The 23964-nt window shown below is 40.6% G+C and overlaps 1 protein-coding gene across 3 annotated transcripts in view; it reads left to right on the top strand.

Annotated features, from left to right (window-relative positions):
* Positions 1-10780: 10780 nt before the first annotated feature.
* Positions 10781-23964, top strand: part of psd3l (pleckstrin and Sec7 domain containing 3, like) — a 109513-nt gene continuing 96329 nt past the window's right edge. For 2 of the 3 annotated variants that reach the window (XM_072658139.1, XM_072658138.1), the window contains exons 1-2: positions 10781-11562; positions 13544-14014. In XM_072658139.1, coding sequence (XP_072514240.1) covers positions 10865-11562; positions 13544-14014 — 1169 coding nt within the window. In that variant the 5' untranslated portion in view covers positions 10781-10864. Of the gene's footprint in view, positions 11563-13543; positions 14015-19254; positions 19344-23964 lie in introns of those variants that run through there. The other variant, XM_072658140.1, reaches the window with a different exon arrangement.

The raw sequence follows: 23964 nt of genomic DNA, 5'->3' as shown, positions 1-23964 counted from the left end.
GATTCACTTTTAGCGCCGACTTTTACGTGCTTTCATTTTCTTTTTCGATTAAGAGCATATTTAACCACAGGCGTTTCACTCATAGAGCTCCGGACTAACAGCATTCCTCAGCTGCTGCTAGTTTATTTTTACTAACAACAAATAGACAGCACATTGTATTCATTTGCAGCACCTTGCCATGCTTAAATCATGTACAGGGTGCTGGTTTTCCAGTGTAGGAAAGGTTGTCCTTTATTACTGCAAAAAAAAAAAAAAGAGCCACTGTTTCTCTGGGAATGCTTTACACTAGATGTTAGAACATTGGCATTCAGATACAAGAGATTTATTGAGGTCAGGTACAGATGTTTGATGATTCGTTCTGGAAAAGGTATTTTTAATACATTTTGGCTTATGAACCAGATTTGGCTTAATACTTGGCATTATTGCAAACCTTGTGTCTGCATGTCAGAAGAGCTAGAGAATAAAAGATTAAGGAGAGATTCCTTATTGCTGCTCTGTTCTGATTAAAGGGAAGAATTACCTGCTGACCTGCTGATCACTGCAACAGTGACTTCTTTTATTAGAATTTAATATTTTATTCTAATATACAGCTCTGGAAAAAATTAAGAGACCACTTCATTTTTTTTCTTAAATTTGCATCTCGACGTGTCTGGCAGTCATTTTATTCCAGGCATTTCATCAAACAAAGCCGAGTTACCTGAATTTGCATACTGTGAATGGCATAAAGTCACCCAACAGCAATGTGAAAGACTAGAGGAGAGCCTGCCAAGACATGAAAGCTGTGATTGGCAGTCCAGGTTATTTTACCATAGTGATTTTTGAATGCTCAAATATTAGTACTGTGTTGTTTAAAATTAACTGCTTTGCATTATAATTAGTATAATAATGTGTTAGCATAGCAATAAATAGCAATATTTCTATTTGGAATTTAGGGGAAATGCTCTCTATGTCGTTTTTAATAATGTGCGGTGGTATACATATGTGTATATAAATATATATGTTGGCGTAACCGTGTGTGTATGTATGTATGTGTGTGTGTGTGTGTGTGTGTGTGTGTGTGTGTGTATGTGTATGTGTATGTGTGTGTGTGTATATATATATATATATATATATATATATATATATATATATATATATATATATTATAATACACACACACACACACACACATATATATATACACCCAAGTATTAGAAAGGAGCACCATCATCATTCTAGAGAACACAGTTCCACCACTCCACAGCTCAATGCTGGGGGCTTAAACCCCTGTCAGTAGGCATGGTGCTAATAGGTTCATGTTCATCGGCTGAACAGAGTCCTATTCTATTGGATATCTAGTTCTTGCTATTTTGGGAATATTACTTTAGACCACATGGCAGATAGACATAGTGAAGTACTTTGTGTTAACTGATTAAGACTGTGTGCAGTGTAAACTTTGCAACATTAAGCGGGCCCAGCAACGTGCCACCACTTCACAGAGAAACCTTCTGATAAAGCATAAAAGGATCATTGATGGAAATAGCCAGCGGCAACAATCTTGCAACATTTCGGATTCTGTTGCAACTTGGTTCCAGTGTTTTGCTGAGCAATTATTGAGATCGTGATCTTCCTTATTCTTTAGTAATTGCACAAGTTTCTGCATATTTTTTAGGCTGTGTTGGTTTCATATATGGTCTGTGATCACTCACATGATGTTGATAAACGATCACTTAGGCATATGTTATTGTTATGATGTTATAACAATGTTGTATCAGCCATGATTGGAAAGGGATCCATGCAAAAGTAACATGGAGGTGGTGTGGGCAGTATGGTGATATTTTCTTGAATTGTCATGCACAATGTGCTTTTATGAGCATATCATGGATATTATCAGTGTCAGTATGGGAGAGGACCTGAAAGCCAGTTTTCTTTATATGCCACTGCAGATGCAGTTTATCTTCATTTCAAAATATCATAATAAATATAAAAAAATTCTCAAAAGTCAAATAAAAAATGCATATATTTTTCTGCATGAATGATCCAGTAATAAAATTTGTTCAAATGTAAAATAAGGTTATACACACATCCCTAGTAGTAAGGACGGGTGTAGGTAGGTAAGGTAGTGTTGAGGTTTTCATTTCATCTGAAATATTTCAGTTTTTCTGTTTTTATTCCTAATGTCAGATTAATATCCCTATTAAAGACAAGTAGACTGAAAAAGAGCTTTAATCAATGTTGCACTGAATCTAAATCCAATTAACCAAGAAAGTTCACATCATTAAAGGCTATTTATTATTTTATTTGTTTAAATCTGAGTCTCAATAAAAGGTGACTGAAGTAGCACATAGATAGCACAAAGAAATGAAAGAAATCAGCTTTGTTAAATCATGTTTAGCATCGAGAAGTCACGTTTATTAAAAGAGAAGGGTGGATTAAAAGGCAGAAATAGCTGCTTCTTTGCTTTGGCATTAATCCACACCACAGCTAAGACATGAGCAGAGGAAAAAGTGACGGTAAAGAAACATGCCATGATTTTCAGTGGTAAGCTGCTGAACTGCTAGTGTTCCTCGGCTGCAGTGTTTAGCCTCATTAATACCTCCACTACAGTTTGCCTGCTTTGTCGTCTCAATCAAGATGCTGTTTCTCGAAAGGCCTGACTTCTGAGCTGCTTGGATTGGTGGTGGGCCTATCAGACACGTTTCTGGACTTTGAGCATGTTTCACAAACAGTGCTATCTGACAAACGGGCAAGGTCTACTGCAGTGGTGTGGACTGCTGTCACTACAGAAAGCCGGCCTAGATTCGCTAATGCCTCCAACAATGACGCTGAGGTGCTTCTATATATCATGGAGGCCTGGTTTTAAATAAATGCCATCTAAATCAAACAACCTATTAATTACATGTGTATAACTTTAATGCAACGTCACATTTCTATTTAAAGTTTCTATTTTAAGTATTTATTTTGTAAATGTATGTACATCTCTAAACTGTGCTAGTTATGGCTCTCTTCTTTGGACTTCTCTAATAACTGACTGTGTGGGTAGCTCTGAGTCAATTACTCAGCAGCTACAAAAAGCCCTTCGTTAAAAAACGAGTATAGGGACCTAGTGTGAGAGCACATTGGTGGGAATGCATGCCTGCATTCCCAGTCCATCCATACGGAGCCATAGCAACTGCTCTGTCAACACTCTAACCTTTTACATCTGTGGGAACTCTATCACCAGCTTGTAGGTTGAAATTTACACCGGCATTTTAAAAGCAGTAGCCTGCTGTCTGGGTCACATTTAAAGAGTAAAAGTGAGGTCTTTTGATTGAAGGTAAAGAGATCTGTCTTGGGATTCATCAGATTTTAACATGGTTACATGTCTAATCGAAAACACAATGTAAACGCTGACTGAAACATCAGACTTTCAGAGAGACTTTCAGTGAAACCAAATCCTTTAAAAAGACTTAATAATTTTGCACTAGAAATGACACTAAATGGCAAGAATATGGCATATAAATGGGTATATAATAAAGAGAAAAACATACATTATCATCATTGTTGGGTACGGTTAAGGGTTAATGTTAATCTAATAAATAATAAAATTTTAATAAAAATAAAACAAGGTTAATGATGTAATTGTGCCTTATTTGAATGTATTGTGATTTTTCAAATTTAAGATGATAGGTTATGTTTCTGATTGGCCTTTTGCATTACAGAGAAGGTCCTCAGTGATGTTGAAATGTGTCTTAAATGGTGTTTCTTTTTCTGCAGGCTAAAAAGCTTTGGGTCAACAGCTCCTCCTCGCATGCCCAGAGTGTCGCCAAGGCCAAGTACGAGTTTCTCTTTGGAAAGGCACAAGACTCAAGTCCATCAGGCGGTGGTAAGACACCTTCAAACTGTACACTCATATTAATTCCCTTTAGAGCTATATTAATTATAAGTCAGAAAGCAAAGCGCCATCTGGTGTCAAGGTGCCATTAACGAATGTAAGTACGAAGAAATGTAAATCTCTGTTTTACCGGTGGTAGAACCGCACACCTTTCTTTCTCAAATCAGCACAAAAGAGTGCACTCAGAACCAAGTAAAGGCTAATGCACACATGCCATAGAAACCCAGATCATAGCACATTTACAAACTTTGAACCAGGTATTTCACATCAGTAGTTGATCAGTTCGGATCTAAAAACACTCCGGTGGGAATTCTCTGAGCCATGTTGAGATAGCTACCCTTGGCCAGTGAGGAAACATCAGAATAAATACACAAACAACAGACAACAGTACAAAAACTAATCAGAAGACACCGATATAAAGTGGTCAGTTTGCGGAATATGCACACCATTTATCAACTATTGACTGTGCCCCCAAAGAATAAAATTATTTTTTAATTAAATGGAAAAAATCTATTATTATTTAAAACAGAGTGATTTAGTAGTATGTTAAATCTGGTAAATAGAGCTCATGCTATGATGACTAGCTTCTTTCTATCAAAAACACTTTGATTCATGCTCCACTGTACGTGAAAAGCTTCACTAAAAAAGCTAATCTTAGCTTCAGACCTTAGCAATAAGTGACACTTGACAGCTACAGCGCTGGAGCTTTAGCTCCAATCAGTGGCTCGTCGGGTCATTGGTTGTCAGTCATTTGCTCTAAGCTCATCTCTCCAGTGTACTGTGCTAACATGATGGATCGTATAGAGGAAAGGTAAATCTCGGTCCTCCCACCCCTTCAGTGAACTAGAGTTGCCCTCACTCGGCCGTACTTGTTGACTGACAGCTCAAGCTCCATTAAAGATTGGCTCTCTGAACACTGTGCCCCTGAGCTTTTGCTGTGACTCTCTTGACCTACATAAATGCCATCTCTGGAGCTGCAGGATTGAGGCAAAAATCCTCACTTCCTTGAATAACAGTTGAGCCTATTACAGCATACAGTGGTTTTACTGTTCTGTAGGTCTGTGGATTCTTCTCTATTATTTGATAAAGGGACTAATCGAATCTGTACGCCTGTTGTGGTTTCCTCTTCCTTTGTTCTGTTAAATAAAAGAGCAGAAGTCGTATCGTCCCTACAATTCCTGTAGTCTGCCAGAATTACTGTGTCACAAAGGTATCATCAAGCATTATAGAGCACGATGCCCATGTCAGATTTTGTTGACGAGTCATCGACTTTGCACTAAAAAACATATACGTTTACGTGTGTCATTAGCAGACTCATATTCTACTATATAATATTACAATCAATTCCTGTGTTACATACCGGTGGAATATCTGTTTTATTTATTTATATGTGTAACCAGTTTAGGATTATGTGAAGTGTTATAACGATAACAATTAAAAAAATGTGCAACAGCTCCAAACTCTAATTTTCCACAATATTGGTACTATTGATATTATATTTCAGAAGTAATGAAGAGATGCACACTGTAATCATTTCTATGTTAGGTAGTATGTGACTTGCACACGTTACATCACATTAACAAACTTAATTCCAGGTGGAGAGCACTGTTAGATCTGCATTGATGCAATAGGATTTTGTACCAATCTTGAGGCTTACAGAATAATTCTTTAAGTTATTGTAAAAACTAAAAACCTATTGTCAATAAATAATAAAATACTGAGACAAATGTAAATGTCCACATTCTGACGAAATACATGCTCTTCATGTTGTTGCTGATATTGGTGACCGTTTCCCTTACTGGGTTCCGCAGCTCTACTTCTTTTGGAAGCTGGAAAATGGAAAAATGTAACTGGAGTACTTTTGGCATTTAATCATTTTGACACCACAGTGTTAGGTGGTGTTCGTTGGCTTGGACAGACACATTGGCTTTCACTGTGCATTTTACTTTTAAGACAAGGTATTTGTTGTACACCTAAAAGTACTAGCACCCGCCTTGTTGTGTGTGACAGGGAGCTGAATGAATAGATGACATGTACTGATACATAAAATAAGCTGCTCACTAACTGATCTAATGTGACTTTCCCGTCGCCTGTGTATTTACATACATTCTCATTAGGTCTATTTCAGGTTACCTTAACTTTAGTTTGCTCTCTTTTCAAACATTGCTGCTTGTGCATGATCTACAGTTTTTTACATTACTACATTTGATTAGGTGAGTTTTTGTAAAGCTCTGCATGAGGCAGTCAGTTCTAGTCAGAGATCTCTAATATTAGAGAAATTAGAGCTGTAGGAAATTTCGAAATATTCAAAATAGTGTAACAATATTTAACATAATTTCCAGTATTTTCTGCTTTGCTTGTTAAATTTTAGAGGTTATAACTGGACCTTATAAAAGGAATCCGATGTGATTCACAAATACAGAGACACAACTTATTTGTAACTGAAGACTGACCTATAAAAGTACAGTGTTTTTGCAGCAGCCGTTGGTGTAGAAAATGCGGTCAAGCCTGGTTTTGCAATTAATGATTAAAGCTGCATAATATTTAATGACTTTTTTCTCTTTTTGTCTCTCATATATGCTTTGCTTGTCAAAGTAACAGACTTCATCAATAAAACAATAAGCATTGAACATAAATATGCAGTGCACACTGTGGAATCATTGACAATGTTGTTTCCCGCTTTCGGATTTGTTTTCTCCATGCTAATGATGTATTAGGAGATGTGTCCTGGTATTTGTTTACAGGGTAGCCTATTAAGCATTTTGTTTTGTCCCAGCGACATAAAAATGCACATGAACATTTTATTGAGATGCCGTGTACACATTCTGATTCCACTGAGGGAAATGCTGGCAGATGCTGCCACCTTGTGAAGACAGGCTCTTATTCAGTGTCTCATGAATCGTTCCTGTTTGGCATGATGATCAGAAGTGCCTTGTTCTCATCACCGAGGGGCCTTTCAGTTCCACTGGTATCTTGTGGATTCAGCAAGCACTCAAAGCTGTGAAAATAAAGCATGTAATCCAAGTAGTTCTGTCTCGAGAATGTTAACTAATCCCCGCTGCAGGTTTCATTCATTAGCTTTTCCTTCTGTGTAACAAAACACAACTGAAATTAGTTCAAATGAAGAGAGCTGTGTGGTGCTGTGAAGATTAAAGGCTGGTTTTACATGGAGAAAAGGTAGTGCATCATCCTGCAGCGCTTCTGTGATGTTTCTGCATTGTCCCTTAAGATGAAGTCTACTTTGCTTTTTGGAATCGACCACATTTAAAACCCTGTCGAACTCCAAGCAGAGCTTGCAAATTCTCGTACACCAACTGCACTGTGGAGCTCATAGTGGAAACAGGGCTGTTTAAGTTGTACTAAAAACTCATTTCATCACATTCCTTTAGTTTTCCAGCTGTTGCTGCTGTACTGATTTTCAGTCGATGGTCAAGGTGGTCTGCACTGTTCACTGGCTTTTTTTTGTGTGGATAGCAGGGTTGGTTAGCTCTGCTGTGTTCTGATGCTCACTGTATTGAGTTGATTGATGCGCTCTCAACTGTTAGTGGTGTTAAAAGAATGTACTCTGCTTCATTCACGTGGCGCATTAGTTTTACACATTCTGGAAATATGTGAGTTTGAATTAGATACGGTAAACCCACCAGACTGCCAGAATACACACACAAAGCAAAGTACAACACTGGCTCTAATGTGATTCTGCAGCCGAGCACAAGCTGCATAGTTCCATCCAAATTGAACAAGCAACTGCAGCCTCCTGTGTCTGAGGAGCTTCATGCAGAGCTGCTGTAATCCTTAACTTTTGAATATGTTCTGATCAACTCTGATCAAATATCACATGAAAGTCGACTGATGCTCATACTTAGCCGATTGATTTCTCATCTGTAGTATGTTGACATGTTTTTATGGGATGTTTCATGAAATTTAAAATGGGCTGGGCGATATGACAAAAGAAATGATCTTACAAACATCATTTTGATTTTTCTGGAGTGAGCTGAACGTTCCTTAAACTGAGATGGCGGTCACAGCTGTTTTGCTGGTTCTGGTTAAAGCTTTGCAGATGATATATTATGCATATTATCATTTACTAGCATCCATGTCAATATCTATTTAACACATCTTAACTGAATTAAATCTCATAGATTCCATTGAATCTAACCTAAAACCTAAACCTAATCCTAAACCTAACCCAAAGCTTAACCTTAAGTTTCAGAAGTTGCCTGAGTGTCTCAGCAGACTAAGACGCTTACACTATGGCCTGAGGATTGCTTCTTCATCAGCAGCCGGAGCCCGAGAGAGCACAATTGGCTATGCTCTCTCTGGGTGGGTAGATGGTGCTCTCTCTCCCCTCATCACTCCCATTGCAATGTATCAGAGCTGCGGTTCCGGTGCTGGCCCCAAAGCCTCCCCCCCCAAGTGTGTTGGCTTCCTATTGGTGCCTATGCTTGTAGATCAAAAAAAGTCGGTGGTTTGCTTCATATGTATTGGGAGGAGGCATGTGCTTGTTCCCATCCTCCTAGTGTCAGGAGCATTGCATTTGATAAGGGGGCTCCTAGTAAGTGGGTGGGTTATTTGGCTCAGATAAATTGTAAAAAAGTAAAAAAAAAAAAAAAAAAAAAGTTTCAGCAGATTTTTATAGATTTCAAGGGAAGTTTATGGCTTTACATTAATCTAAAAAAGTGTAATTTAGCCATCTAAAGCAAGTCTAACATAAAAAGATGGTCATCTCTAAGTAAATGTTTGTACATTTTCTTTTTGTTCCCCCCAAAAAGCAGTGAAAGAGACATCTGCATGTTCCGCAGCCAGTGACAGTTTAGTCTGGGCACTTTTCCCATTCCTCCCTCTCCTTTTATAGAGTGTACACAGTAATGCTCTGTTCCCTGACTACACTAGAGCTGTTCATGATTAGCTCAACCAGCAGTCCCTGAAACACACAGTCTCTGAAGTCAACTGCTAATACTGTTGTAACCGGGATATTAAGATCTGATAACAGTATCTTAATTCTCAATCACTGATTGCAAAAGCAGATCAGCGCTTAACATATATCAGAGTCTCTTACATGTTAATCTCAGTGTTAATCAGCATCAAGATCATTGTTGTTTGAAGATTGACTTGGTCAATCAGGTGAAAGACAATTTGAAGTCCTTGTACTCCAGTAGGGTCAAAGCTAATGTGGGTTTGTGCAGATGTGCAGTCTGGCTGTGGAGCACTGGCTTAAAGCGATAGTTTGGCCCAAAAACAAATGTGCACAATTTCCCCCTTACCCCAAATGCAGTCTATTTGCCAAGACATGTTTGTCTGAAGCGTCTTTAGTTTGGCTGAGAAGAGGAGGCTGTTGTAATGTAGTGGAAGCTCATACTGCACCACTTAGCATCTTGACAAACCGCCTAAAATTATCACACAATTGCTTCAAACCTCAAACACTGTGTGACACAGTAATCTATCAAAATAGATGAATATACTAAAGCACTAGAAACAGCCTTAAAGTCTGAAATACTTTTATGATGTATCGAGTAACATTTATTTATTAAGACCAAATAATAAAATACACTCCTAAAAATAATGTTGCCCCAAAGGTTCCTTAAAGTAAAACTGTAGAAGAATTCATCAAGAATTGATTAAAGATCAAATTGAATTCTTAGACAATACTGCATATTAAAAATGAATAGAAATTTGTGTCCATCAGATTGTTTATTAGTGTAGGAAGGATCAGTAAGACTGTAAAATATGCATTATCATGATATTTGTATATATGTGCACATTCATACCTTTTTTTTTTTTAAGTGATTAAGAAATCTGGTTTAAAATTTGACAGCTTTTAGCCTTTTATTTTATGAATTTTTATCACTTATATATCAGAACACAGCAGTGTTTCTTCTTTTATACAATAACACTGTACAGTATTATTATACAGTTAACTAGTAGATGGCTAACTACCACTAGTGCCTGTATAGAAATTGTAGTGTTATGTTAGGGCAAAGCCAGCAATAAGTTTACCAATACCAATTTTATTGTCTTCTGTTATATACGATTCTTTAGTTTGTGTGTTGCAGTTTTATAGTGGTTCTTTCTACGTCGCCTGAAAGTTAATGGAGTAACTGAAAGTTATAGAAGTAGTATGCTAGCCTGTTAGCTGACTGCCGAGCTGTATACCTTACTCATAAGTAAACAAAACCTTTTACTTCATATACATGAAATTTGTGGCTACAAATGTGTGTTTGTTAGATTCTACTGGTGTGGATTCCCTCTTTTTCAGTGAACATCACAGAAGTTCAGATTGTTAAACATGGCTTTTAAAAATGACCTCCGAATTAAGTGTTGCCAAGTGCTGATTCATTGACTTTTTAGAAAAAACTGAAAGCACATTTTTAGTGAACAAAATTGAATTCAATATATTTTTTTTAATTGAGTAGGTTTAATCAAATATTCATGGCCGTCCTATTCTCTATTAATTCCTGTTGTCAGTTTGCAGCTGTTTGTTAGTGGTTGGTGTGGCGCAACAGAACACCACTACCGGCCAGTAAGCTACCACACCATGTGGGAGACTAGGGTTCGATTCCTGGCCTGGGTGACTGTGCTGCACTACACCAATAAGAGTCCTTGGGCAAGACTCCTAACACTACGTTGGCCCACCTCTGTAATACTAGTAACCTTGTAAGTCGCTCTGGATAAAAGCGTCAGCTAAATGCCGTAAATGTAAATGTTTTAAGCACAAAACCTTTTTAAAGCCTGAATGTTTTGCTTCTTTTGTCTGTATTTCTGTCAATTTATTGGAATTTTCTCTTTCTCTGCGTGCATTTCACCTTTACAGGAAATTCCCAGCCTCCGCCTGAGGAGAACAGTGTTACGAACCTCGACCCTTCCATCCAGGATGAAATCGACGAGACCTCCTTGTTTCTAGAGATTGACCGGGAGCTGGCCAACCTGCTGAGCGGCTTGACGGCTCGATCTCAGGATGCTGCATCTGCCGGTCAGAAGCCGGAGGAACAGGCCAGTCAGTCAGAAGACTCGGCCATGATCCCCTGCAACGGCTACAGTGGGACTCTCCCTTCTTCCTCAGGCATGGCCAATCAGGGCTCCGAGCTACAGAACGGCTGCCCCGACGACAGCCAGCCAGAAAGGCCGGGCACGTCTCTCCTGACATGCAGCGCGCTGTTTGATTCGTGGTGCGAGGCGCTGATTCAGGACCCCAGCTCAGCGGCAGCAGCCACAGAGGAGCTGAGCTGTCTGAACGCCGGGCTCAGGAATGCTCCCGCCAGCCAAAACAAACCCGCTGCTGCCCTCAGCACATCTGCAGAGGAATCCACATCTGCAGAGGAATCCGCAATGCCCTTCTCCTTATCCACACAGCCTGGAACGAAGACAGAAAGGAAGGAGGAAGAGACCCAAGAGGCTGGCCTTGGTGGAGACTCCTCAGCAGCAGGACTGCTGGACACGTCCCTAGAGGAGTCTAGCAAGATCCTGGCCGAAATCCCGGGCATCTTCACCGCTTTCCTGGAAGGGGGCAGGCTGCGGCCCCAGAAGAAGCTGCGATTTGCAGAGGGCCGGGCGGAGGGGGAGGCTGTGGTGAATGGAGAACCGAGCTGCAGCATGAAGGAGCAGCTGACTCAGGACGTGGACGGGCCTGCACGCGATGACACTCTCAAGGCCGCAGTGCCGCAGGTGTGTGTGCTGAGCCCTGACAGCGAGTCGACAGAAAATAGCTCCGCAAGGTACCGGCTCTCTTTTATTGTACAACTCCCATGCAAAGTTTGTTCAGAGCATCTCTGGGTCATGAATGATGAGGATAATTTTGGAAAGCGAGCATTTTTTCGTGTGTAATGGCATTTACTGCATTTTACAGAAGCTGACTTGTCGTGTTACGAAGGTAGACGAATACAATCATATTCTTAAAAACTGTCAGCAATAAAATATGTATGTATTTTGACATCACTTAGAGCAGTGGTTCCCAACTCTGGTTCTGGAGGATCCCCTGTCCTACACATTTTAGTGGTTTACCTGTGTGACAACCTACTCAGGAAGGGCTCGCCAAATAGGTTATTAGCTGGATCAGGTGTTTTAGAATCAGGGTAAACACTTAAACATCCAGGACCAGGATTGAGAATCTTCGAGAGACTTGAGTACTAGTGTTTGTAATGTGTGTAATCTTGGCTACAAATGCTGCCAAATAGCCTTAATCATGAGCCTTGATTACTGCTACCTCTGCCACAGGTCATTTTAGCATTATAGCGGATGGTGGATTGTAGCATAGTTGGTGGAAAGACCATGCTTCCTGTGGCACACTAGGGTTCAGTTAAGGATAAGCACGCCGCATTACATAAAAAAAAGTCCTGCTACATGTTGGTGAGTTACAAATGTAAGTCACCCTGGATAAGGGCTCCAACCAAATGCCAGAAATGTAAATGCATTACAACGTCACACTCTTAAAAATGAAGGTGCTACAAAGAGTTTCTTGAGTGATGCCATTGAAGAACCATTTTTGGTTCCATAAAGAACCAATTTCTAATAGTATCTCTTCTACAAAAAGGTTTCTTTATGGAAACAAAAGTGGTTCTTCTATGATATTGCTCAAAGAACTCTTTGCTGCATATTTGTTTTTGAAAGTGCAGTTTTACTTTCTGTGGATCTACATTTTTGTGTTATCTCTGATCTAAGAGATGTCACCTCAAGGGTGTGTTCTCTTTTATCACTTTATAGTGAACCGCTTCTTCTTCTGCTTTCTTCTTCTTAGCTGAGCCTAGTTCTGTATTTCTGTTTGGTAAGTGTTATGAGTTTGAAGGAGGTGCACTCGTAGATTGTTCTGGATCCAGCTGTGTTTGTGTGAGTTTGAGGTGAGCTAGAGGAAGAGGAGAGTTAAGGCGCTGCTGTGATGATTTGAAGATGAGTCTTTTCTCTGAAATATGTCCAAAGACATCACTGGTCTGATTTTTCTTCTCGTTCCTCTCTGAAATGGCTTTGACAACAAAAAAAAAAGTTTCTCTACCATGACCCAAAACCTTTTGCCCCCCAAAAATAGACAAATGTGACTGTTCCCCTTTAAGTCTGAATATCAGGTTTACAAACAAATCACTGTTGCCTAGCAAGTGGTCCCACAACGCACTGCAACACTGCTGCAGGGCTGCAACGTGACCACTAATGCTTACAGCGGTCAGTTACAGTTCCTCTTTTAACAGTAGCTGTATCTTCAGTAATGAGAGTTTTAATACACTTCACAGTGCCAGTGGAACGTGATCAACAAGTTAAGGGTTTAGTACCCATGTTAAGCTGCCACTGTTATCTGTTTTTGCTCTGGGGTGCTGTAGCTATGGCTGACACGGGACCTTATCCTGGCTTTTCCTAAACTGGCATTTGTGAAGTGATCATTTAGTTGTCCAAGTGTATGGTAACAATAAAGATACTTAAAGCAGCAATATGCAAAAATTGGCATTCCTTGCTCCTGGACTCCCCCTGCAGTCTGAAACTGTAATATTGCATAATTTTACACAAATTTGACATTGTCCTATAGGCGCTACTCTTCCTTTAACAGTCCGTATCAACATGTTATTTTATGGTAAAAATGCCACATAATGTTAAATTAGCGTAACTAACCCAAAGGCAGACAGGAAGTAAATGTATGCAGGCATGCTCCAATCATAATGTATTCCTACATTTCTACACCCACATTGACCACCCTTTTCTCTGCGTCTTCTGTAGGAGTGTAACAGGAAAGGCCAGTGAGAGTGAAGAGACCACGGACGTCTTCAGCTGGCAGTTTGAGAGCATTCTAGAGTCGGAGCGACTCCGAGGGACGCTCTACAGCAGCCTGGACTCGCTGGACGCACTCTCGTCTTCGGCAGACGAGACGGACACTCAGCCGGAGCCTTCTCGGTCCCAGCTGGACACGGAGCCGGCCTTGACCCTGGACATGCCCCTCACCCCCATGATTCAGCAGCGGCTGAAAGAGAGCGGCCTGTTCCTGGACTCAGCTGGCGAGCTGGGCTGCAGACAAGAAGTGCTCAGCGTCACCGCCACGGGAAAGAGCGGGAAAGCGGCCCTGGAAGTCACCTCGTCCTTTCTGGTCACGGACAATGAGGCAGTGGGCTTCACCATAGGACAAGGTGATGGAGCACTTGCCAATGGCGTGATGGACAGGGACACAAAGGACTGGCTACACGGCTGCCTGAGGTAGGATGTGAGATTTGCTAAAGTAGCGCCACAATTGCTGTTGGAGCCACTTAAAGCTAATTTGAACTTGTGATTTGAAGATGCAAGATTCTCTGGCTTGTGTATCTTATAGATGGTGTTCCGTCATCTCTGATGTTTGCAACTTTGCTGCTTTCTGCATCCGTATGCATTTTAGAGAATGAGCTTTGGGAGACAGCCGCCCAGTGCAATTAAAATTTACTCGTGCTTCCCGGCTTTTTTTACACACAGGTGATTTGATATAATAAAGTAATGCACAAAGGTAGAGATACTACATCCATTAGTCATTTATTCCAGCTCAGGTTAGAAAAGACTGACAAAAATGAAAAGTTTAGAAACAAAAGGACACAAACTTTTGTAAAGGAAATGAACTATTAGAAGGCTTGTTATTACTGTAGTTTAAAATACTGTTTAAAATTGATTATTACATGATCGATTTCATAATTATTTACACATTAAATTGCATTTACATTCAGTTTACATAATGTCAATAAATTCCAGCATCACAAAAAGGCTGACCACAATAACCTTTTTATGAAAATCAGTTCAGAATAGAATATCAGGGCATATATATATACACACACACACAACCTTGAGTGTTCTATTGCTTTTCTACAGGAGATCAGAAAAGAAATAATAATAATAAGTAATAATAAGTAAATAAAAAATTTAATATGTTTTAATGTACGTTTATTGTCCGCCACATTATAGTTCATTAACAGGCAGCTTGTTGCTACGTCACAGAAACTCCACTCACGTAGAGCCTGCAGATCCTTACACAGACCACCGCGGTCAATTCCATTTTTCACTCACAGGATTTTTCTTGTTAGCTTGTTTGTTTGTTATTGTGTCTTAATATTATTATCCTTTTGGTTTAGTTTTAGCTTATTCTTGTTTTCTTTTGCTTGTTTTTCTTTTTTGAGGGCAATTACGTTACTTCCTGGTTGATGATAAGATATATAGCATCATCGTTCTGCGGAGTGAGACATTGTTGAGACAGTTGGTTGAGAAGCGTTCTAACTGTGCTTTTACTTCACCATCAGCTTACACGACTGGAACTGTTGTACAAATTAACTTTAATCACTGGGACCGTCCAATGAGTTAATGAAGGACAAACATCATGTTTCTAAATGTTAGCTCGGACAAAGTAGAACCTAACCTAGATCTTTATGTCTATATGTATATCTTCTACACATTTTTCTTCTACACATTTCAGTTGCCAAAAAGAATTTTTCAGAGAACAATCAATGAAAAACAGTTGCGGACTGAGCGGCCTGTTTTAAATTTATACTACATTTGTTATCTCACAAACAACAAAAGATTTACATATGTGCCTGTTCAGTCGACAGCAGTTTAGCTCTTCTGAATATCAGTCTTAAAGATGCAGTACTTGTAATAGAGGTATTATTAGAAGTAATAAAGGATGGACCATTCTCATGTAAAAACAAATTACGACTGTTTGTGGTACATAAACACACAAACATCATCAGTTTGACCTCAAGAAACCAAAGAAAGTGCAGGAGATGGTCCCTTTTACAGCGCAGCAGTACTTCTCTGTAGTTGCCGATCTAGCTTTGCTTTGTGCCCACTTTCCCTTTAGAAATGGAGAAAATACTGCTCCAAAAATAGAGAGCCTGCCTGTCAGTTATCCCCTCAAACCAGACTGACTCATTTTAGACACTGTCACTCAACATACACTGCTGCGATAAGATTAGAAAATAAATTCTGACATTTGGCTTCAGCTTGACATGTCAGGATTAGGTGTAGTACACAAAGTCTGCAGCTAGTGTAGTCTGTGTACTCTTGCTAAAACAGGTTGTTTTCCCCCAGACTTAAACACATCGAACAGTATTGTCTTGAGTGAATTATTGGGTCCCATAATGTACCGGTCTGCTGGATCAGGGGAAACAGTAACACAGCTGAGGAATTTGTTTGAATGGAGCCAAAGCAGAATTTCATTTTGTCATGTTTAATTACATGACGCCATCTGCTGGGTATTTACATGAACTGCATTCAAAAGACCAGGTTGATTGTTAAACCTGCAGGAGTCCCCTCTGTAAGAGCTCCTGATATTTCAACACTGAAATCTCCCATAAGAGATTTCTTGCTGCCAGAAAAATGCAACATTGTTTTTCATTTAATAGCTTGCTTATTTGTTGATAGCTAATGAAAATGTATGGATCATATGCAAACAAGGCAGTTCTGTTCTAATGATTCTGGCTTATGCCACAGCACCCAGTCTTGGGCACAAGGCATTACTGGGCAGTCTGAAAATGTTGGCCTATGTTTCTTTGACTTTCAGTAGGGAGGAAGTGTCTACTGGAACCTGCATCAAAAGGGCATCAACTTTCGATTATGAATAGAAATTCATGAGTCGAAGTTTTCAGTTTATGTCAGGCAGTGTTCCCCACAGGCTCCATTCACAGTCTAAACTAGACCTGTTCATTTTCTGGATAACTTGCATGAGTATGATTAGTAGATTTACTGAATACGTTATCTTCTCTGTTCATAAATTAATCAGATGAAGAAGAATTTTATCGGCATCCCAAACAGCTTGTTTCTTTTTAATCCTTCTTGAAATAAAATGGCTGTAAACACTTTTATGAACTCTGGACGAATTCTCACATAATGTGAAAAGTGCCCGTTTACGGCTCGAGGTGTGACGAAAACGAGAGGTAACGATATTGGAAAAACTGACATTGCAATATTTTATTATTTTGCGATTTGCGTTGCATATAATCACCTGAATTTTCACCTGATTCAGCATGGCATGACATAATAATGCCCTCTGTATATTGAAGATTGGAGTAAAACAAATGATATTGAGTAGACAGAATCAATATCAAGCACATTGTAGCACAACATGTATGATTTAATAGCCTTGCATGACATCAGACATCCTGCGGTGTGACTATTGTGCATGCGCACATTGCGATGATGAGCCCTAATTGGACTGATGCTGAAGATTTTATTACTAGTATTAGTGTCATAAAGGAAAGATGTGACAGCTGTGTCCTAAAGCTAGAAAAAGCTCGGGATTGGAAGTTCAACCCTCTGGACCAGCAGGAAGTCAGGGTGGGGAGTTAAGGATCAGCGCTTAGGGGCTCCTCCCTCAACATCAACACTTAAACACCCCATGAGTGGTATATTGACAGAAATTATGGAAAGAATGCAGTGACTGGACTATAAACAAAAGACTAATTCTACTCAGAGCAGGTCCCAGTCCTGCACTGCACATCATTTTAAATGGATACTTTCCATTGAAAGTTTAGTCCATGATTGCCTTTTTAACGGGAGACCAGCCCGTCTATGTAGTCATTGTTTGCTTACATTGCGCTGCATTTTGGGCCCAAGCGTTCTATAAATAAAATAGCCGAGCTGAGACTGTGTCTCTCTTTTCACTGTAACACAACCTGTCCTATAGCTGAAACAGCACTGCTGCCTTGCTGAGAACTCCTCATCGTCCTGTTGGCCCGATGGGTCAGAACAAAGGCCCAGGGCAACCAGCTGCTGAGCTCTGTTCAAACTGTGCCTGATTAGCCTGTAGGAGCTGAAGCTGAATTCTTCAGAGCATTACGGATTCTGGGCTTCTTCCTTCGTAGAGCTTACATGCTTTTCTGGTTGAGGAGAGAGAGAGAGCGAGCGAGAGAGAGTTCAGCTTTAGAGCTGTAGTTGTTCCTCGTGTTTTCGTTGAACCTGGTTAGCCTGGCCTGGAGCAGGGGCTCACTATTTATTTCCCCAGGGCTGTAAGGGAATGATATGGATGTGTCTGATCTAATGCACTAGTTCCAGTATTTTTATACTGTATCTTCGCTGTTAAAAATTACATTAAAATATAGACCTGTAGTCCCTTTTTTACTTGTGTATTGGGTATTTTTGGCCTGCTATAACAAACACTTCGCCCCCTTAGGACAAATAGTTTGAGCACCCCTGTCTTATTAAAATAAATATGAAATTTTTTCACATGCTAATCCATAATAGATCGATAGTATCATAGTTCAGTATTTCTATATTTGGTAATTGTTATATACAATATACAGAAAAAAAGTATTGGGACACCTGCTGATTCTTTAATAGCTCTATCTATTAAAAATGTTTATCCTGCTTTTGTTGGAGTAACTGTCTCGACTGTCAAGGAAAGGCTGTCTACTAGATTTTGGAGCTTTGCTGTGAAGATTTGGTTGTATTCTTTAGAAAGGTTGTCCACAAACATTTGGACAATTGGCATGAAAAAAATGTATATCGACTGCTGTTCCCATATCAGTAAAGATAATGTACTTGATTTTTAGGTAATTAGTGTGAATTTTAAATGTGGATGTTAAAAAAAACAGGATTATAGTCCGACAGCATCAGTACTGTAGATAAACTATAGATAGCCACCACGTAGGCCGGCGCTGATACTGTGGCCCTTGCCTAGTGTGAACTGCATTGTCCATTTAGCGTTGTTTACCACAGCGGTCTCACTGAATGCGTCTGCCGTTAACCAGCATGCACAGCTTGAGCGAATGGGCTGTAGCCTCTTTGCGCCGGTGTATCAGCAGGCTAAAGCATGCATTGTCATCGGCGTGCTCATGAAACATAAACGCGGCTTAACTGCAGCTTAAATGCGACGCTTTTCCCTCATCGTCAGGTCGTGTGAGCTGAGGAGCAGAGCCGGCGTGTTATTTATAGCTCCAGCAGAGCAGCAGCAGACTCCGCAGGCTGCACCCAGGCAGGCTCCTGACTGCTTCCCCACAGCGTGTCGGACGTAAATAAAGCCCCTGCTGACATCACGGCCTCTTAGGCAGCACAATCCTCTCCATTCACTCCTTCAGCAACCCCCCTCCTTCTCTCTCTTTTTCTTTTTTTTCCCCACTCTCTCTCCCTATCTCTCTTTTTCTCTCTCTCCCTTCTGTAAGGAGGGGCCGTGCGGCCCAGCCCCCCTCTCTCTCTCCGTCCGGCCTGCAGATGGAGTGTGAGGCAGGAGGCGCGGCGCCCGTCCAGCCGGATCGGGCTGAGGCGTCCGAGGCGCCGTCCTGATGAACTAAGGGAAAACAGAAGCGGCTACCTGCGCCCCAGCGGCTGCTCCGTCGCCTTCATGTAGGTCAGGGCAGGGCGCTGAGGGAGCGATCACATGGCGCGTGGAGTTCATTAGCAGGGGACTTTACCTTCACCTCCTCTCTCTCTCCCTCTCTCTCTCCTCCACCACTTCCTCCCGCTCTCTGGTCCTCCTGCTCTTCCAGCAGCAGTTGATTGACCCCATCATGGGCTCCTTCGTGTCTGGCTGCTTCGCCCAGCCCGGCCCGTCCAATACCGGACGCTCCTCCATCCCGTAAGTCGTGACCTTTGCCTTGCATGACGTGGTTGCGTGATGCTGAGCGGTAGGGCGCAAGCAGCTGCTCCTGCTGTGTTTCCTCGTGCGCGCGCGCGCGCGTGTGTGTGTGTGTGTGCGTGTGTGTGCCGACCGCAGTGACTCCTCAGAACAGTAGCTGGCAGCATCTCTCTCTCTCTCTCTCTCTCTCTCTCTCTCTCTCTCTCTCTCTCTCTCTCTCTCTCTCTCTCTCTCTCTCTCATGCTCCCTTTCTCTCTCTCTCTCTCTCTCTCTTTTGCTGTCTGTCTCACTCTATTGCCTCACTTTCTCTTTTTTCCTCTCTCTCTCTCCAACGTCCTCTAAACCTGAAGGTTGAAGCTGTGCTTGGCTCCCTCTATATAATCCCCATTTTCCCCTCCAGAAAGTGGGCGGTTCTTAATCTGAAAGGCAAATTAAGGAGCAAATAATAAAGCAAAACACAGTGCCATGCTTTCTGTCTATATTAAAAACAGGCTCAGCCTCCAAAGAAGTTATGGACTTAACCAGCCGCTGGCTTGCGTAATAATTCATGTTCTTACTCGAATCCAAGACATGTGATCAATCTGTGGTTTATTACAGCAACAGAAAAGCTCAGGGCTTGACCAGTTCAGGCGAACCTGTTCCCGAACACTGAGGTGAAGTTAGCATTTGCAGCACACCCAGTCGAAAAATGACTCCTGTTACAAAACAGGAAGCTTCGTAAGGTAAAATGAGAAGTCCTCTTGCAGATGACATCAGAGGAAATGTTCTTCCAGAGCATTTGAATGTGGCCATCAATATACGCCTGTATGCTAGTCGGGAGTGCATCCTTCATTTTTGCAGAAGATTGATTGTGTACTGTGGCATACGGAGGAGAATTTCATTCCTCATTATATCAAATTGATGGCAGTAAATTGCCTGCCTCAGCCATCCCCTCTAACATTCAAATCCCCTGATTCCACGACACAGATCAACACAGAAGCTCTGAAGCCTTCAAACAGCCTGCATGAGCTCTCCGATTCATTATTCTCTATTTGATTTGAGGTGGCAGTTTAAATATACTCTATTTACGGGGACAGTTAAAGAATACACCCAACCAAATATCAGCGCCTGTCCCGCACTGTCCCAGAACATTTGAAAAAGGCACGTTAGGGGTTGATGGCAAGCGTGTGGATGTTGTTTTACAAGCCTATTTACAATCTTGTCATTTTTGCCTCAGAATGAAAGGCTAATTTTCAGTTTACAGAGGGCTCTGCCTTTACTGGCTGGTTCACCTCACTGTGACTGCTCACAGGAGCAGTATAGCATAGCATAGCTTAGTCTAGCTTAACACTGTAACAAGAACACTGCCAATATTTTATTGTAATTATTGCAAAATCTTATTGGATAGTGTGGCTTTCCTCTCAGTAAAGTGTACGGTTAGCTAGTTGAAGAGATTATAGCTGGTCTGCTGGGTTACCTTTTAGCCTAGCACCTCCTCGCTTCCCCAGCTTCCCCACAGAGTGCAGTGCTCCCCTGGCTTTCCTGGGCATAACTTTTAGCCTTTTCAGCCTTGCCTCCATATTCTCCAGACGTAGCTGTTGTGTTTAGCCTCAAAAGGCTTGCATTGCAGTAAATGCGCTGACAGCATTGAGAACTTGGTGTTTACAGGTGAAGAGTGGATTAAAAAGCTGAAATAGCTGCTTGTTTTGGCTTGGAATTTAAGGATTAATGTCTCAGACTGGAACTCAGTAAGGACTTTTACTGAAAACATATTTGACAGACCGCATCTCTTCCAGAATAAAAAACGACAAAAGCACTTCCACAGTTACTGGAGAAGAAACGGCAGCCTGTGCTTTATTTATTACACGTTACTCCTGCATGACTAGACCCTCACGGAGTAAACAGTGTGTGTTTACGTGTGTGTACCAGGTGGCCCGTTGATGTGTGCTGATGTCATGTGACGGAGACCTGCCCGTCGGGTCCCATGGCCTCTCAGCTTGTGCTGAGAAAGCTGTCACTTCCTGGCCCATGGGAGTAGATCCTGGGCCACGCTCAGCACCCATCACTGCCAGGGGTGTGACTCAGCACAGCCGGCCAACTGCCAGACGACCGCCTGCCTGCTTCAGTCTGCTGCCCCGCCATGCCTACTGGCTCTCTGAGCTCACTGGTTAAAGGGCCAATTTAAAGGGAAACAGAATTTCCGTGCAATTCTAATGAGTTGAAGGTTGTAAAGCGTACTTTTCACTCCCCACTCTCTGCAGTTGGTATATTTACACTGACAGTACAAAACCTCATCTCTGAAATGTAACTTGTAAGTTAAAGATTTAGATAACTATGGACTATTTCTACTGATCATGCTACCAAACGCTTCTTTCTCCTTGGAAAATGAATGTAGTTATGTGAGTTGCATGCAGCATAATGTCTGTACACCTGGACAGTTCCACAAAGCAGTTCAAAACCAGGCAAAATTGCAAGCAGTAAAAAATGAACACCCTGTATTTTAAAATGTTGTGTTATGTATGATTTTTCCTGCTGTCATCGCTGTGGTTTTTATATAGTCTTCTGTCAAATGATCCAATTGAGCAGTTATTCTTCATGTGAACCATTAGGGCCCCAATGCATTCTTGGGTAGATTTTAATACCTTCATATGTAAGCTCAACGTACACATTTGACACTTAAATGTAGTTCTAATTTCTGAAGCAGTTCATACTAAAATAGATAAAGAATAAAAAGTATTGCAAATATGCAACTAGATGATGACTAGATGATGAGTAATTTTTTTTTATATATATATATAATATATATACACCATTTGGTTTATTTCTCTCATGATAAATGAGAAATGTCATCTTTAGAGGGCATCAAATGATCTAAATGAGCTAAATAGATCACGGTCTGTTTGAAGTCAGTCATTTAAAATGATGCTCTTTGGCCTGATCATGTGATGTGTTGTCTGTGTTTTTATTTGTTGTTTCACATTTTAGTTCAGCCTGCCAGTGACAGAATGGAAGCTAAGCTGTAACAGAAGCCTGTATTGAGTTGAATGCATAATGGTTCAGATGTCAAAAGCATGAGCACATTTGCATATGATGATTCTGAAACTGATGATCAGTTTAGCTACCCAATCACATTGAAGTGATAAGGAAGAAGATATTGTTGAAATTCAAATAGAAAATAAAGGTGTAAAGCTATTCCTGGCTGTTGGGAAGCTAATGTATCATTAAAACCCTTTAAATGATGCAGGCAATTTGAAAGCAATGGCTATTGTCCTAAACACACTATAAAATAAGCACTATATAAATCTATAAATATCTATATATAAAAATCTATATATAAATTTATATACAAATATATATATATATATATATATATATATATATATATATATATATATATATATATATATATATATATATATATATATAAACCTAAATGGACTCTTAACTATCTGCCACTACTAATATCACCACTATTAACTATCATTACTCTCATTACTCTGACCATCACTGCCATGACTATATTAAGTTCTACTACACCATGATTATTATATTATAATTGTGATCAAAGCAGTTCAACAGTATAGATGGTTTGGTATTTTTTATCAATAATTTATAAATAGTTCTGACCAGAGGAGGACGGGTCGGGTCCCCCTTGTGAGTCTTGGTTCCTCCCAAGGTTTCTTCCTCCAGCTCTGAGGGAGGTTCTCCTTGCCACTGTCGTCATTGGCTTGCTCACTGGGGGTCTTTGATCCTTCATGTCTTCTTACATTATTTCTTTTTTTTCTTCTGTCTTTTGAGAGAAAAGAAATTGAGAAAAACTTGAAATGTAAATATATATACACATGTTACAATGCAAGACACAGACACAGACCAATCAGAACAGTGAACATAAGTGAGGCCTGTTTTTTGTATGTAAAAAAGTGCAAAAAAATAAAAGAAAATGAAGAATGGCTCATTTAAGACCTAGAATTGTAGGTGACTAAACTACAAAGTAAAATAAACAGCGTGGCCTAATCTGTTAATGAACATGAGGGGAAAGCTTAGAGGTACCATTTTACTGCTACACAAACTGGAGAACAATTATACACAGTCATAATAATGTAAAACCAGAATTCGCTCTGAAGCCTTTTGCTGCTTTCAGAATGAGCAGGGCTCTATAGGGAGGTGAATTCTTGGTTTGCATATGGAGTGAAGGAAGTGGTTTACAGTTTATGGTGTGGTCTACAGGATACTTAGGCATAACTCATTAGCCTTGCTATTTGAGGGACTGTGTTTTAAAGTAAGAACATTTTTGTGTGTTTGTGTGGGAGTGTTTGTCTGTGCGTGCGGCTAGAGGTCAGTAATGAGCAGACAGAGGGAGAGCGCTGCGGCAGCTGTTTGCACACAGCAAGGCGAGGGAGTGGACTCCCTGCCCAACCCTACAGAATACTGAGAACCATCCCTGATTCTTCAAACAGGCTCAGACAAACCAGCTGAGGAAGATTAAAACCATTATTTAAGGAGTGATGTATGAGAACTTGACTCTCCCATTAGAGCTGAGCATTATTCACATAGCCAAATACTTTATCGCAACATGTTTAGTTTGGATTGGTAGATCCACAAGGGAACATCTGGGTGTATAGTAGCAGGACAGCACTGTGTA

This window comes from Salminus brasiliensis, chromosome 16, assembly GCF_030463535.1.
Source record: "Salminus brasiliensis chromosome 16, fSalBra1.hap2, whole genome shotgun sequence".
Taxonomy (NCBI): domain Eukaryota; kingdom Metazoa; phylum Chordata; class Actinopteri; order Characiformes; family Bryconidae; genus Salminus; species Salminus brasiliensis.
The sequence above is the reverse complement of the archived record's forward strand: the minus strand, read 5'-3'. Positions and strand labels throughout refer to the sequence as shown.